Source organism: Myotis nattereri (assembly GCF_964212035.1).
Source record: "Myotis nattereri genome assembly, chromosome: 8".
NCBI classification, from domain to species: domain Eukaryota; kingdom Metazoa; phylum Chordata; class Mammalia; order Chiroptera; family Vespertilionidae; genus Myotis; species Myotis nattereri.
The window spans coordinates 71,469,723-71,482,298 of NC_138083.1; the positions used below are offsets into that span (position 1 = coordinate 71,469,723).

The window sequence follows — 12,576 nt, forward strand, 5'->3', positions numbered from 1 at the left end:
AGCATCCTAGCCTAATATAAGGCCTCTTTGGGTGATTCTGATGGGAAGCAGAATCATAAAGGGTTTTGGGGGGTGGGCAGATTCCTATGCCCAGTGCCTACAACCACTTCTGTGAAATTGACTCCCGCCCTGTGTGTGTTGCAGGTGATATTTGAATCTGTCTCTTTGAAAGGTCATCCTGGCTACATCGCTGTGGACGAGGTCCGGGTCCTCGCGCATCCATGCAGTAAGTCTGTTCCCTTCTCCTAACACAGCCGTATTCCTCATCAGACTGGGTAGCTTAGGGGCTGCAACCCCCTTCTTCATTCAGCTCACAAACATCTCTCTCTCTGTTTTTTAATTCTTCCAAAGTGCTTACGTACTCAATGCAATCAGTTCTGAATAAATCCATAATTTTGCCGGCCTGTTCCACAGGCAGCACCTCCAGGAATTTGCAGAGACTGGCAAAACATCTTCGTTTGAATCTCTCTCCATTATTAAGGGAGTCTAAAGTCCTGATTGTTTATTAGTGGGATTCAGACCACTGAAGTGGAAGAATTAGAGGGCTTTGGATAGAATTGTGTGCAATTGCCTTTTTTTTTTTTTAAGAAAAGGAACAACACCAAAACACTGAAGAAATTAGTACACTGTTCAATCGCAGGGAAAAGTACCCCAAAGCTATTAATTTTTAAAAGTAATTTTAAATTCACTCATCAGCTCTGTGTAGGCGTAGAGAAAGATTTCTCACAGTGGTTAGTACTTATGGTACAGTGTCAAGAACCCTCAAGGGCATACCACTCCTCCATGCCAATCAAGTTTCCCCTTGAATTTCTCCCTCTTTGCTGTATTTATTGTAAGATAATTTGAGTGTGTTTGAGCAAGGAGCTGCAGTTCTCAGGTTCATTAAATCTGAGAGGGGACAAGTCCTGGATGTAGGTAGTTGAGATGACATCATATCCCATGTTGTGGGGGGAAGGGCTGTCGTCAAAGGGATGTGCGTGGGGATTATGGTAGCCCTAGGAGGACTCTTTGGGATGCCGGCCCCATTAGTTAGTGTTCTGCATATTGGGGATTCTCATCAGTTTCTCAGCAGCCATCTGGTCCCAGGCAACTCTTAGTAGGGCTCTCTCTACACCCCCTCTGTAGCCATGAGTCATGCCATTGGCGATGGTGCAATTTGCTGTTCCCTCAAGAGACATCTAGTGCCCTGTCCTTACATGCCTTTCAGTCCTCCCGTTTGGGGGCTGTTCTCATTTCAGCCCCATCCATGCTGCTTTATTTAAACAACTCTTCCTACTCCTGCTGCAGTGAATGTATCAGAGCCTTCATTCCCCTGACACTAGAATGCCATTGTTTGATTCATTGCCTGGGAGCACCTTCTCTGGAGGAAATAGGGAAAGTCCCAAGGGGGGCGGGCAAGACAGTATTTGGGGTAACTGTGTTTGATGTCGGTGCAAGAGACCCTTCTTTCCCAGAAATCTGCCGGCATCTCAGGAATGCTGAGGTTCTGCTCTGCTCTCCATTACTCTCTCTGGCTAAGGTACCCCTTACCCTCTGAGTTACTTTCTGAGTCTTTGGAATTCTCTCGATGGGTCTGGCCAGTCAATCATGCCTGGCAAATGTCTCTGATGAACTAGACTTCATATGGAAAGGGTCCCAGAAATCCTCCCTGTCCCCGCTACGCAGGATTTACATAGTGGATATGCAGATGAGTCCCCTTTTCTGGGATTAAGTCTTCCCTTCCCTCAATTCCTGGCATCAGCATCAACTGCCCATTGGGGAATGAGCTTTGTCCTCAGTCTGGGCAACTGCATGGGGAGAGGGCTACTCTAGCTGTTGGTCACTGAACCTCAAGCCTGCACTGCCATCAGTTTTGAGGCAGTCTCTCTGAAACAAGTCTCAGTCTTAGCCCCAGCCGTGCACACACCCCATCCTCAGAGAGGACGCGTACCTTTGCTGCATCCAGTGCCTTCCTGCTCCTGACCCTGTGTGTGAGGTTTGCCCTTGCTCTTCCTGGCAGGTGGTATTTGCCTCTTCCCAGGAGAATCTGGCCTGGTTCTCTCCCAGGACCCCAGAACTCTGTGCTCTGATGAGAATTTGTACCTCCACCATGAGGCTCAACTGTACACCTGTCTCTGATCACAGCCTCAACCACCTTCAAGGTCAGATTGGCGAAGCTCTGCCTTGACTCCCAGCACCGTTCATGGTTTGCCATTGCAGCCAAATATTTCCTTCTCCTTGAGAAATCTCCAAGGGAGAGGGTCCCCTGGAGGGCACATGGATGCCTTTCTATCCCCCAAGTCTCTTGGCTCCTCTTAGAATCCTCCTCGGGTGGGGGCTGCTCCTGAATTTAGAATTCTCCTGACAGCCTCATCGTCCTCCTGCTGAGGAGGTGCATTGCATGGTTATGGAATTATTGAGAGCCCGTTACCCAGCAAATGGGCCATGGGATATAACTCAGGAAGACGTGACCCTGGCTGAGTTCCTGCATAATGTGCTTCCGCCGAGTTCAGCCTTGATGCTTAGGCGGCTGAAACTTAAACTTCCCAGAAATCAAAGTGTGAGGACCCTGTGATAGTGGTTGGAATGGGAAAAATTCCATTTAGCTATGTATACATACACTGGCAGTACATACAGTCCTCAGAGACCCAGCCACCGCTCATGAGGCATGGGGAGTTGAGCAGAGCCTAGCCTACGCCCCTTCCCAAGGTCCCCTGCTCAGTCCAAGTCTAGTCCAGGTGTCCATCCATCTTTTCTTTCAATAAGTAGACTTTTGAGCATTAGTTGCATGTCAAGAACTTCTACTGGACACAGGGGATACCTAAATTTCAGGTGCGTATTTAGCAGAGGGGCAGAGGGAGGAAATACACTAGATAAATAGTATTAAATAAATCACTAATATAATTTCAGATAGCGATGAGTGCTATGAATATAATAAAGGCAACTAACTAGAATATGGGAGGGCTCCTTAGATAGAGTGGCCAGGGGACAAATCTTTAAAGGCATGATCTGAGCTGCACCCTGAGTCACAAGAAGGAGTTCACTGCATAAGGGTTTGGGGAGGGGCATTCCAGGTAGAGGAAACGCAAGTGCAGAGGCCTTACAGTAGCAATCAATGATGGTGGGGGTATCCTGGCCATCGTGTGCAGGGAAGGTGGACTGAGCTAATACTGAGGCAGCGGGGGCCGGGGGTGGGGGTGGGGGGGCGGGGGAGGGAGGGAAGCCGGGGCCTGACCATGCGGGCGGGGCCCTGAGAGTCATCATGAGCAGTTTCTATTGTAATCTAAGTGTAGGGGGCGCCACTAGAGGGATTTATTCTGGGGACTGATATGATCTCATTTAATTGTTAAAAGATCACTTCGGCTGCTTGTGGAGAGAGTTGAAGGGGAATAGAGTCAGGGGATCTATTAGAAAGAAAGTTCTGGATTCATGCAAGAGATCATGACAGCAGCCTAGACCAGGGGAGTGGAGAGGCATCCTCTCATCATTCAACAAGTGTTTACTGAGCAGGGACCCACACTATTCTGGGTTGATGGGAATAAGACAGTTTCATTCTCTGCTGCCATGGGATTCCCTCAAAGTGAAAGAGACTGGAAATGAAACAAATATCAGGTCATTATATGACCTATAGCCGATGGTATATTCGTTTGCTAAGGCTGCCGTAACAAAACATCACCGTCTGGGGGCCCAAACAGTTATTTTCTCACAGTGTTGGAGGCTAGAAGTCCGAGATGAAGAGGCAGGTTTGGTTTCCTCCATGGCCCCTCTCCTCTGCTTGTGGATGGCTGCTTTCTCACTCTGTCTTCACGTGGCCTTTCCTCTATGCACACCTGCCCCTGTGTGCCTGTGTGTCCAGGTCTTCTCTTGTCATGAGGACACCCTTCTCAGGGCCCACTTTAACAACCTCATTTCTACTTTAATCACCCCTTTAAAAGCTCTCTCACCAAATACAATCCCAGGGTGAGTTATTGAGCATTAGGGCTCCAACATATGAATTTGGGGGTACACTTCAGCCCATAGCAGATGGCAACCCATGCTGTGAAGAAACATAAAACACAAAGATGGACAGAAGTGGATAGATTAGGGATACATTTAGGGGGTAAAGCTGACTGGTCCCATGTGATGGTTAGATTGGGAGCCAGAGGCACCCGAAATGGAGCATTCCCAGCTTTGGGGCTTAAGCCACTGGTACAGGCTCAGGTGGTGTGAGTCTGGGGAGAATTGTGTTCTGTCTTCCAAGGTACTGACTGTGCTCATGAGATCACAGGTCATGCAACCTGCTGGTGGCTTCGGACTGTCCATTGGACTGACAGTGCCTTCTTCCCGACTCCAGACTAATATGAATGCATTTATAACTTCACTCAAAGATTGCTAGACATTTAACTAGATGGAGACATATGCATTCTCTCTATGTCAGGCTTTTTAATTCTCCACTTCTGTCCTCCAAAACATCATTTTTATTAACATGTGGTCAGCATTTATTAATAAGTATTCCAAAAGTTCCAGGGGGGTTGGTGCCCAATTTGCAATTGTATTCTTGATCAATTTGAGCTGGAGTTAGTGCTTTAAACGCTTGCCTTGCAGTCTCCAAAACAGTTAAGGCAAGATAGGCATACCACTAGAAGGAAATTATTTTCCCATATGAACCAAAATCTCTCGTCTATATTTTAAAGCCCATTTAACATTTTTGTGTTATTTTAATAGTATTTCAGCCGCAGTTACCCTGCACTGTTGTTTCTCAGTGTTAGCTGATAGCCACTGCAGCTGTAACTGTGTACGAGAAATGTCAGCACAATTTTCCACCCAATTTCAAAGTTTCTAGCTAAATTGACTTTTAGAATTTTTAAAACTATTTTTTTACACCAACCTTGTGGGACAGTGTCATTGAACCCGTGGAGTGTCTGTGACACGGTTCTGATGTATGTACTGAGCTTTCTCCTCAATTGTGTGGCTTCCCACTGAGCACTGTCAGGTTTAAAGCATGAGATAAAGGGCAGAATAATATGTCTTCAGATGCTGCAATGACATCTGCAGGAGTTTAAATGTCACCAACATCAAGGCATTTTACCCCAAATGCACAGCAGTTTTCTGATAAGCCCATTCAGCTGGATCCCATTTTTGGGGGGCTGAGTCTCAGTGGGGAGTAAGTGTGGAATGCTGGTCTGGATCCTGAGGTCAACTGTATTTGGCCGAAGGTCAGTGAGTTGAAGCTGGTGGAATGATAATGCAGATGCTGGGGGAAATAACAGTTGAGCGAGCACCGGGCTTAGAAGTAAACAGGAGAGTGGGGCTGGGTTGAGAGGAGGGTCAGAGAGCTCAGGAGCTCAGAGAAGTGGACCAAACAGGTCGCCAACATAAGGAGAATGTCCACAGAGAGAGATGCCTGTCATGATCTGGGGATGAGAGCCCTGGTCTCATCAAAGATCAGAGACCATCATTGTTTCATATTGATGAAAGTTAACACTCAGGACGATTAAGCTTCTAAATTCTCTGCCACTGAACCTAGAAGGAAGGAAGGAAGAGGGATGGAAGATGAAAGAATCAAGGCAAACGTTCTGCTTTTTCAAATCAGAAGGGGTGTCAGAAGAAAGCGGGGACATTGGACCAGAGAAGATCATTTCTAATTGCATAAATCCCAAAGGTTAATCCATCTGCCCACTGTTCCCCAAGGGCAAGGGGAGGCATCCCTTTATAAAGCCTAACGCAAAGCCTCCCAACACTACAGTTAAGAGTCTGAGCTCCCTTCTCTCATGGGGTAGATGTTCCCTTTGCCCTTTAAACCTGTGGCATAAATGGGCTTCGGGCTCCTGGAACATATTCCCATGTGAAGAATTGACTTGAACGGATAGTTCCAAAAATAACTGCAAATTATATAGGAGAGCAGAAAGGAAACGATTTCAGACAATCAGAGCAGCATGACATGTGTCAGGTCGAATAGATGCAAGGAATCTTCAACTTTGAGATGCTCACAGGAGAGGTCTTCCTTGGGCCCTGGACTGTTGACTCCACTCTAGCCGTGGGTCCAGAAGGTAGCACGAGGGGGTCTCTGAACTATTGTTATTTGTTAAAAACCAGAGCAGAAGGTATATGTTTTTGCACCACCGTCTGCCTAATCTCACTAAGGTTCCTGGTTTTGCTGAGCTCTAGAGGCGGTGATGCAGTTTGGTAGACCAGATAGTTGAGAGGGTGAAGGCGATGGGGATGAAAGGTAAGGAAAGGGATCACTGGTGATAAATATTTGGGAGCAATGAGAGGAGCCTGGAGAATCAGCACAGCCTTTCCTGTGAGCCCTTTCTTTGAACCCTAGGGTCCAGGTGACATCATTGACCTCCCTTTGAATGTGCTCATTAAATGCTGATTTGGGGCTAACATGGACCTGGTCTGAATTCTGTTTCTGTCATTATTGCTGTGTAGCTTTGAGCAAATTAAACTTGGTGAGCTTTGGTTTCTGCTTCTCTAAAAGGGAAATAATATCAGTGTTTGCTTTACAGGAATGTTATGAAGTTAAATTAGATAAAATCTCTAAAGCATTTATCACAGTACTAGTACCTGGCATTGTAGGAGCTTTCAAATAAATGACATTATCATTATTATTTGTGTCTCTGGATATTTGACTCGCTCTGGCAGATAGGCCCTTTTGCACCTCCTTGAGCCTCTTAACAGCCCCCCATTTGATCCCATTCTGGGAGTGGTTGATGTGATAAGGACCCATGGCATTTTTGTACCTCATGGACGAAGGTCGTTCTTCTAGGTGTAGGTTATCAATCCACTTGTCTTTGAAGTGCTCACATAGGTGAGGACTTATCTCTACAAAAAAGGAGATGGCCCCAAGTCACCCAGCATATGTTTGATTCTAGAATTGATCGCTTATAGACCCTGAGTTTCTTTTGAAAGTCCTTTCTTCTGTTTGCCAAGCCCCCAAAGTAAGTTCCCATTTCCTTCCCATCTTTCTGAGACACCGTAGCTTAGAGTGAAGAATGTAGACTGTGAACATTTTTTTGAGTTTTCTGTGCCTCAGTTCACATACTGTGACATAGAGATAAAACCACCAACTGCATCGGTTTAAAAGAGCTACTGGGTAGACACTGCACATGACACCACTCACAGTCCACCTGTGGGAATGAAAGCTACTAGCATCTCCCCCTCTCCTCCCTCCCCACCTCTGCCCTTTCTCTCTCCTTCCCCCTCTTCCTCCTCAGTATCTTCATTAGTAACAAGGCCAGGTTGGAAGTCTGAGACCCAAAGGTGCTTCACTTCAGCTTTCTTCTTTCTACTCACCCAGGCTATAGGAGGAATTTTCTATGGTGAACCCCTCCCCCAATTTCTTCTTCCAAACATGGCAGTTTTTCCCAGCAGTTAATATGGATTTGAGGTCCTCAGAGACCTGGATTCATGGCTTGGTTCCCCCACTTTCTGGCTGGCTGACTGTGCCAAATCATGTAACCCCTCTGAGCCTTAATTTTCTGACCTGAGAAATGGAGATACTGCCCACCCCATGGATTTTTGTGAGATTTTAGGCAAGAGGATGCATGAAAGCTCTCAGAACATACCCAGCTCATAGTAAGCGATCCATCAACAGTAGCTCCTCACTGAGCCAGGCCACTTCCCAGGAACACATTCCACCCTGCCAGGTGCTGTGCTGCGCTGCCAGGTGCCCACAGGGAAGGTGGTTCCCACTGTTGAGATCTGTTCTCATGTGCTCTCTGGTTTCTCTCTTAGGAAAAGCACCTCACTTTCTGCGGCTCCAAAATGTCGAGGTGAACGTGGGTCAGAATGCCACGTTCCAGTGCATTGCTGGTGGGAAGTGGTCTCAGCATGACAAACTTTGGCTCCAGGTAAGGATGGGAGAGGCCCCCTCCTCACACCTTAGTAAGGAAAGAATGTACTGCTGTGATGAAGGACTTGGTGGGGAAGGGGAGTACCTCTGCTCCTTAGATGATATTTAGCATCCATGATCTTATTAAATAGCAATTAATTCTATTATGTAGGCATCAGCATTCATAGTTTCGCTCTTCTTCTTGGATTTGAGCACATTTCCCGCAGTTGGAAAATCCCCGGATGCAGAGCGCACCTAGGGGCTAGCTGTTCTTTCTTCCTTGCTCCTTAGCAGGACAGTAGACTGAAAATGACAGCGATGCCTGCCTCTCCTGCTCCCCTGGGCTGCCTACTGACCCAGGAGAACACAGCACACTTCCACGTGTCACTCAAGTATTACGTGGAGTTATTTACTCTTTTCATTATAATTAGTGTTCAAGTGCATCAGGCTCCCAAGAAGCTTTGAGCTGAGCCTTGAGAAAGAGACGGGACAATCACAGCACTTTCGCATCTTTATTTGGCTTTCCCAATTTTATGATCATTATTGCTGCAGTTCTGAGTTGCACACCCTACGCCTTGAGTCTATGGGTGGAAGGATGTTAACGCAGAATGTAATTGAAGTTTTGAAGAAAATAGGTGGGGACATGTGGCGTGGCTCTCTCCCTCGTCTGATTTATCTACTTTTCAGTGTAAACCAAATCCTATCTCACAGAATGCTTTCCAGGTGGCTTACGATGGCACATAAAACGTGACAAGATAGCAGAAATTAAAAGTGAGGCGAGATAGAAGGAAAAGAATATGGTGGAGCTGGAAAGAATGCTAACACGGTGTTTCTCCACGTCCGCCGCTCACGTGGGCCACAGCAGCGGAGCCGCCAACGGAATAAAGGCAGCTTGTCAGATCCACAGTTCCCAGTGTCCACGAGATAAACATGAACCGATTGCTTGGGAAAATTCTAACTGTGGTTCACACGGGCCAGACAGGAATTGTTCCCAGGAGTCCTCATAAAGGAACAGCCTGTGATGTAAGGAACTGCTCTCGCCACTGCGGTCTTAGCGAGGGCACGCGAGTGAGTTTCATGGGCTTCTGCCACATAATGATGCTTGGCGTAAAGGCAGCTTGGGGACGTGGCTGAGGAGAGGGCGGGGGGTGGGCAGTCCGATTTGACAGAGGTCTCTCGCTCTCTGCTGATCCATCTGTGTCCTGGGGTTCTTTTCTGGTATCTGGTGAGTGAACAGATTCAATATTTCTTTAAGGAAACCTCCCCAAATATTGTCTCCCTCGTCTGTATTTCAGGAAATATTGGGAGACAGACAGTTCCCCTATGCACTCCGGCAAATGCCTGCTCGGCTAGTTAAGTCCAGAGTTATATCCACCAGTGTCGTTGGAAATAGGTTAACATCTTTCTACACCTGCTGCCCAGGAGACAGCTGCAGCCTGGATTGGAGACGGGCTGAGGCCGTGGCAGATTTCTTATGCAGTTTTCCTATGGATTTGTTCCAGCACCTAGAGGTGCAGCCTACAGACTCGCCAAAGCTCTGCTCCATTTAACGGCGCTGGGGCGACTGAGCCTGAGAATTTCCAAAGGAATTGAAATAGACACATCGTGACCAAGAGTCTCCACAAGACACCCACCGCAGGTCTAAGTTTCAGCAAGGCAATTTCCTGCTGTCGCTTCCAAGAGAAGCCGAGGGATCTCTGAGTCAGCAAAGGCAGAGACCGTTTTACCCACCAGTTTTAAGTCGGGAAGGAAGACACTTTGTTTCCAGAATAGCATGTCAGTGGCCCTTCTTTCTGGCAATGGTTGGGGAGCAGTCAGTGTGAGATCAATCCTATCACCCGAGTTGTAGAGAATGCTTGCCTTCCTTTCTACAGAGCAGGACTCTGTAGCCTGCTCATCCTTAAATGGGTTCAGGTGATAAATTAAGAAGTTAAAAAGGAAGCCAGACTGTACCCATGCTTTACAGTCTCCTGGAAACTCAATATGCTCTTTAGAAGACCCCATCTGCTGGTGCTGGCTTTCACGGGTTTACAGCGTGAGTCCTGGCTACGAATTCATGGACAGAATCGTGCACTTGTGCCTAGAACAACTCTAATCCTGCAGGGAAGAGGCCGAGGAAGGCCCACTACAAGTTATAAACAGCTCATCTCGTTCTGCGATGATTCCTCCTGAGGTGAAGAGTAATGCCCAGTGAATGGTGCACGCTCTGTGGCCTCATTCATAACTTGCTGCTTTCTTGTGGGATACTTTGGTCTGAAGGACCCAAACTTGCACGTTTTCAAGCATTTTTTTTCAAACACATAGACAGTGTGCATTCTCAGTAGACTGTCTAGACCAGCGGTTCTCAACCTGTGGGTTGCGACCCCTTTGGGGGTAGAATGACCCTTTCACAGGGGTCGCCTAAATACATCCTGCGTATCAGATAATTACATTACGATTCATAACAGTAGCAAAATTACAGTTATGAAGTTATGAACGAAAATAATTTTATGGTTGGCAGTCACCACAACATGAGGAACTGTATTAAAGGGTCGCGGCATTAGGAAGGTTGAGAACCACTGGTCTAGTCTAAGGTTTGGGGAGCCCTTTACAGTAAGAAGAATACTATGCAGGGTAAGGTAGGCGTAACTGGACCGCCAGGAGGAGCAGTGTAGCTCAGGAATGCATGTGGGCATGTTTCCTAGAAGATCATTTGGCAATAGATACCCAAAGCCGTACATGTGCACATCCTTCCAATAAGTGATTGTACTTATGGGAGTTTACTCAGGCAAATAACCAGAGACAGGAAGATTATCTGCCAGTGTGTTCAACAGGATGAAAAACGGAAAACAACCCACGTGTACAAAAAAAGGGACTGATTAAGTAAATGCTGGAATGGCGTCATTAAATTCCGGTTATAGAAGTCTCTCTAATGACATTGCCACCGTATGTATTTAGGTGAAAAGAGCAAGTTTTAAAAACAATTTATATGTTCAAGGTATTCATTTTTATGAGCAAACATATACAGCAGTCCCTCCTATATGCAGTTTCAGTTGACTGTGGTCAACAGTGGTCCTAAAATATTAAATGGAAAATTCCAGAAACAGACAATTCATTTGTGTTAATTAGTATGCCTTTCTGCGCAGTGTGATGAAATCTCAAGCGTTCCTGCTCTGTCCCACACAGGCTATGTATGAACCATTCCTTTGTCCATCGTGTCCATGCTCTATACGCTGCCCCACCTGTTACTCAGTAGCCACCTTGTTTATGAGATTGGCTGGCACAGTATCACAGTGCTTGCGTTTAATAACACTTATTTTACTTAATAATGACCCCAAAGCTCCAGAGCAGTGATGCTGACAATTCGAATATGCCAGAGAGAAGCCATAAAGTGCTTCCTGAGAGTAAAAAGATCTGTATCTGTGAAGAAACATCGTGTATATTGGGTTTGATATTATCCACAGTTTCAAATATCCATTGGGGTCTTGGAACTCATCCCCCATGGATGTGGTGGAACTGCTGTACTGCGTGCTTTTTATTTTCATCTCTATTCTTTTCCATTTTATCTACATACACTAAAATGAGTTTTGGATAACTAATATAAATAGAAAAATGCAATTAAAATGAGAAAAATGGTCAAGGATACTCTAAGGATGGCAGGAAGCCTTAGCAGGGTGTTGGGGTAGCTCATTCCTCAGTGGGGGTAGCACAGGCCCCCGCCCCCTCTTGAGGCTACAGGTAAAATGACCCTTGGGTTTTCCCCACACCCTCATCGCCACCATCAGCTACTCTTTTTGTAAAACACACACACACACACACACTCACACACACACACACACACACACACCATGTTTTTATTGATTTCAGAGAGAGGAGTGGGAAATAGAAAAATCAATCATGAGAGAGAATCATTGATCAGCTGCCTCCTACACACCCCCTACGAAGGGATTGAGCCTGCAGCCCAGGCATATGCCTTGACTGGGACTTGAACTGTGATCTCCTGGTTCATGGGTCTATGCTCAACCACTGAGCCACACCAGCCGGGTCCATCAGCTACTCTTCATCCATGGGGGGATTTAGGAATATTTCCTGTATCACCTGGTCTTTATGGAAGACCGTGGCCCATGGGGGCCTTGCTCACGCTTCTCAGAGGTTCCAGAGGAGACCCTATCAGCCCCACTGCAGGACTAATTTGCAGGCATCCCTACAAAGGACTTGCTCCTCCAGGGGTTTTTACAACAAATAACATTTGAAGAGTCCCAGAAATAAGACCATGTGTCCAAATGTTCTGCACAGATCTCTGCAAGAGCCGCGTATGTGTTCAGACGAATCACAGGCATTGAGCAGGTTGCACACCCTAACCTGGCAGGAAAAGGATCCTGCCTCATGAGCGCATCAGATGCACAGCAGCTGCACCAGGCTGAGGAGATAAGAGGATACATTCATCCTTGCTGCAGCCCAGTCTCCCAGGAAACCCGTTTTCTCGCTCCCCGCAGGGCTAGCGCTGGCTCCCAGGGCTGTGAGTGTTCTGGAAGCAGCTCCTCCTTCTGCACCTGTACCGGATGTTCCTTGCACTGTTGGACTTCTGTTGAAAATCTAGTGGTCACGCCATAGCTAAACAATAATGATAAATTAATAATACTCATTCCGGCTGGTGTTTATTGAGTGGTCACACATATGATGTATTTCATTCTCATAACCTGTATTTCATGTAGATCTTATGTCTAACCCGTCGTATAGACGAGGGGGCTGAGCCTTAGGGGGTAGATGAGTGGCACAGGTCAGAGTAACCCAGGTCGTGC

At 46.7% G+C, this 12,576-nt stretch overlaps 1 protein-coding gene across 9 annotated transcripts in view; it reads left to right on the plus strand.

The window, feature by feature from the left end:
* The window catches only part of PTPRT (protein tyrosine phosphatase receptor type T), a 943,168-nt gene that overhangs the window by 349,828 nt on the left and 580,764 nt on the right, over positions 1 to 12,576 (plus strand). For all 9 annotated transcript variants that reach the window (XM_081096943.1, XM_081096945.1, XM_081096948.1 and 6 more), the window contains exons 4-5: positions 145 to 226; positions 7,699 to 7,814. In XM_081096943.1, the coding sequence (XP_080953069.1) occupies positions 145 to 226; positions 7,699 to 7,814 (198 nt within the window). The remainder of the gene's footprint in view (positions 1 to 144; positions 227 to 7,698; positions 7,815 to 12,576) is intronic.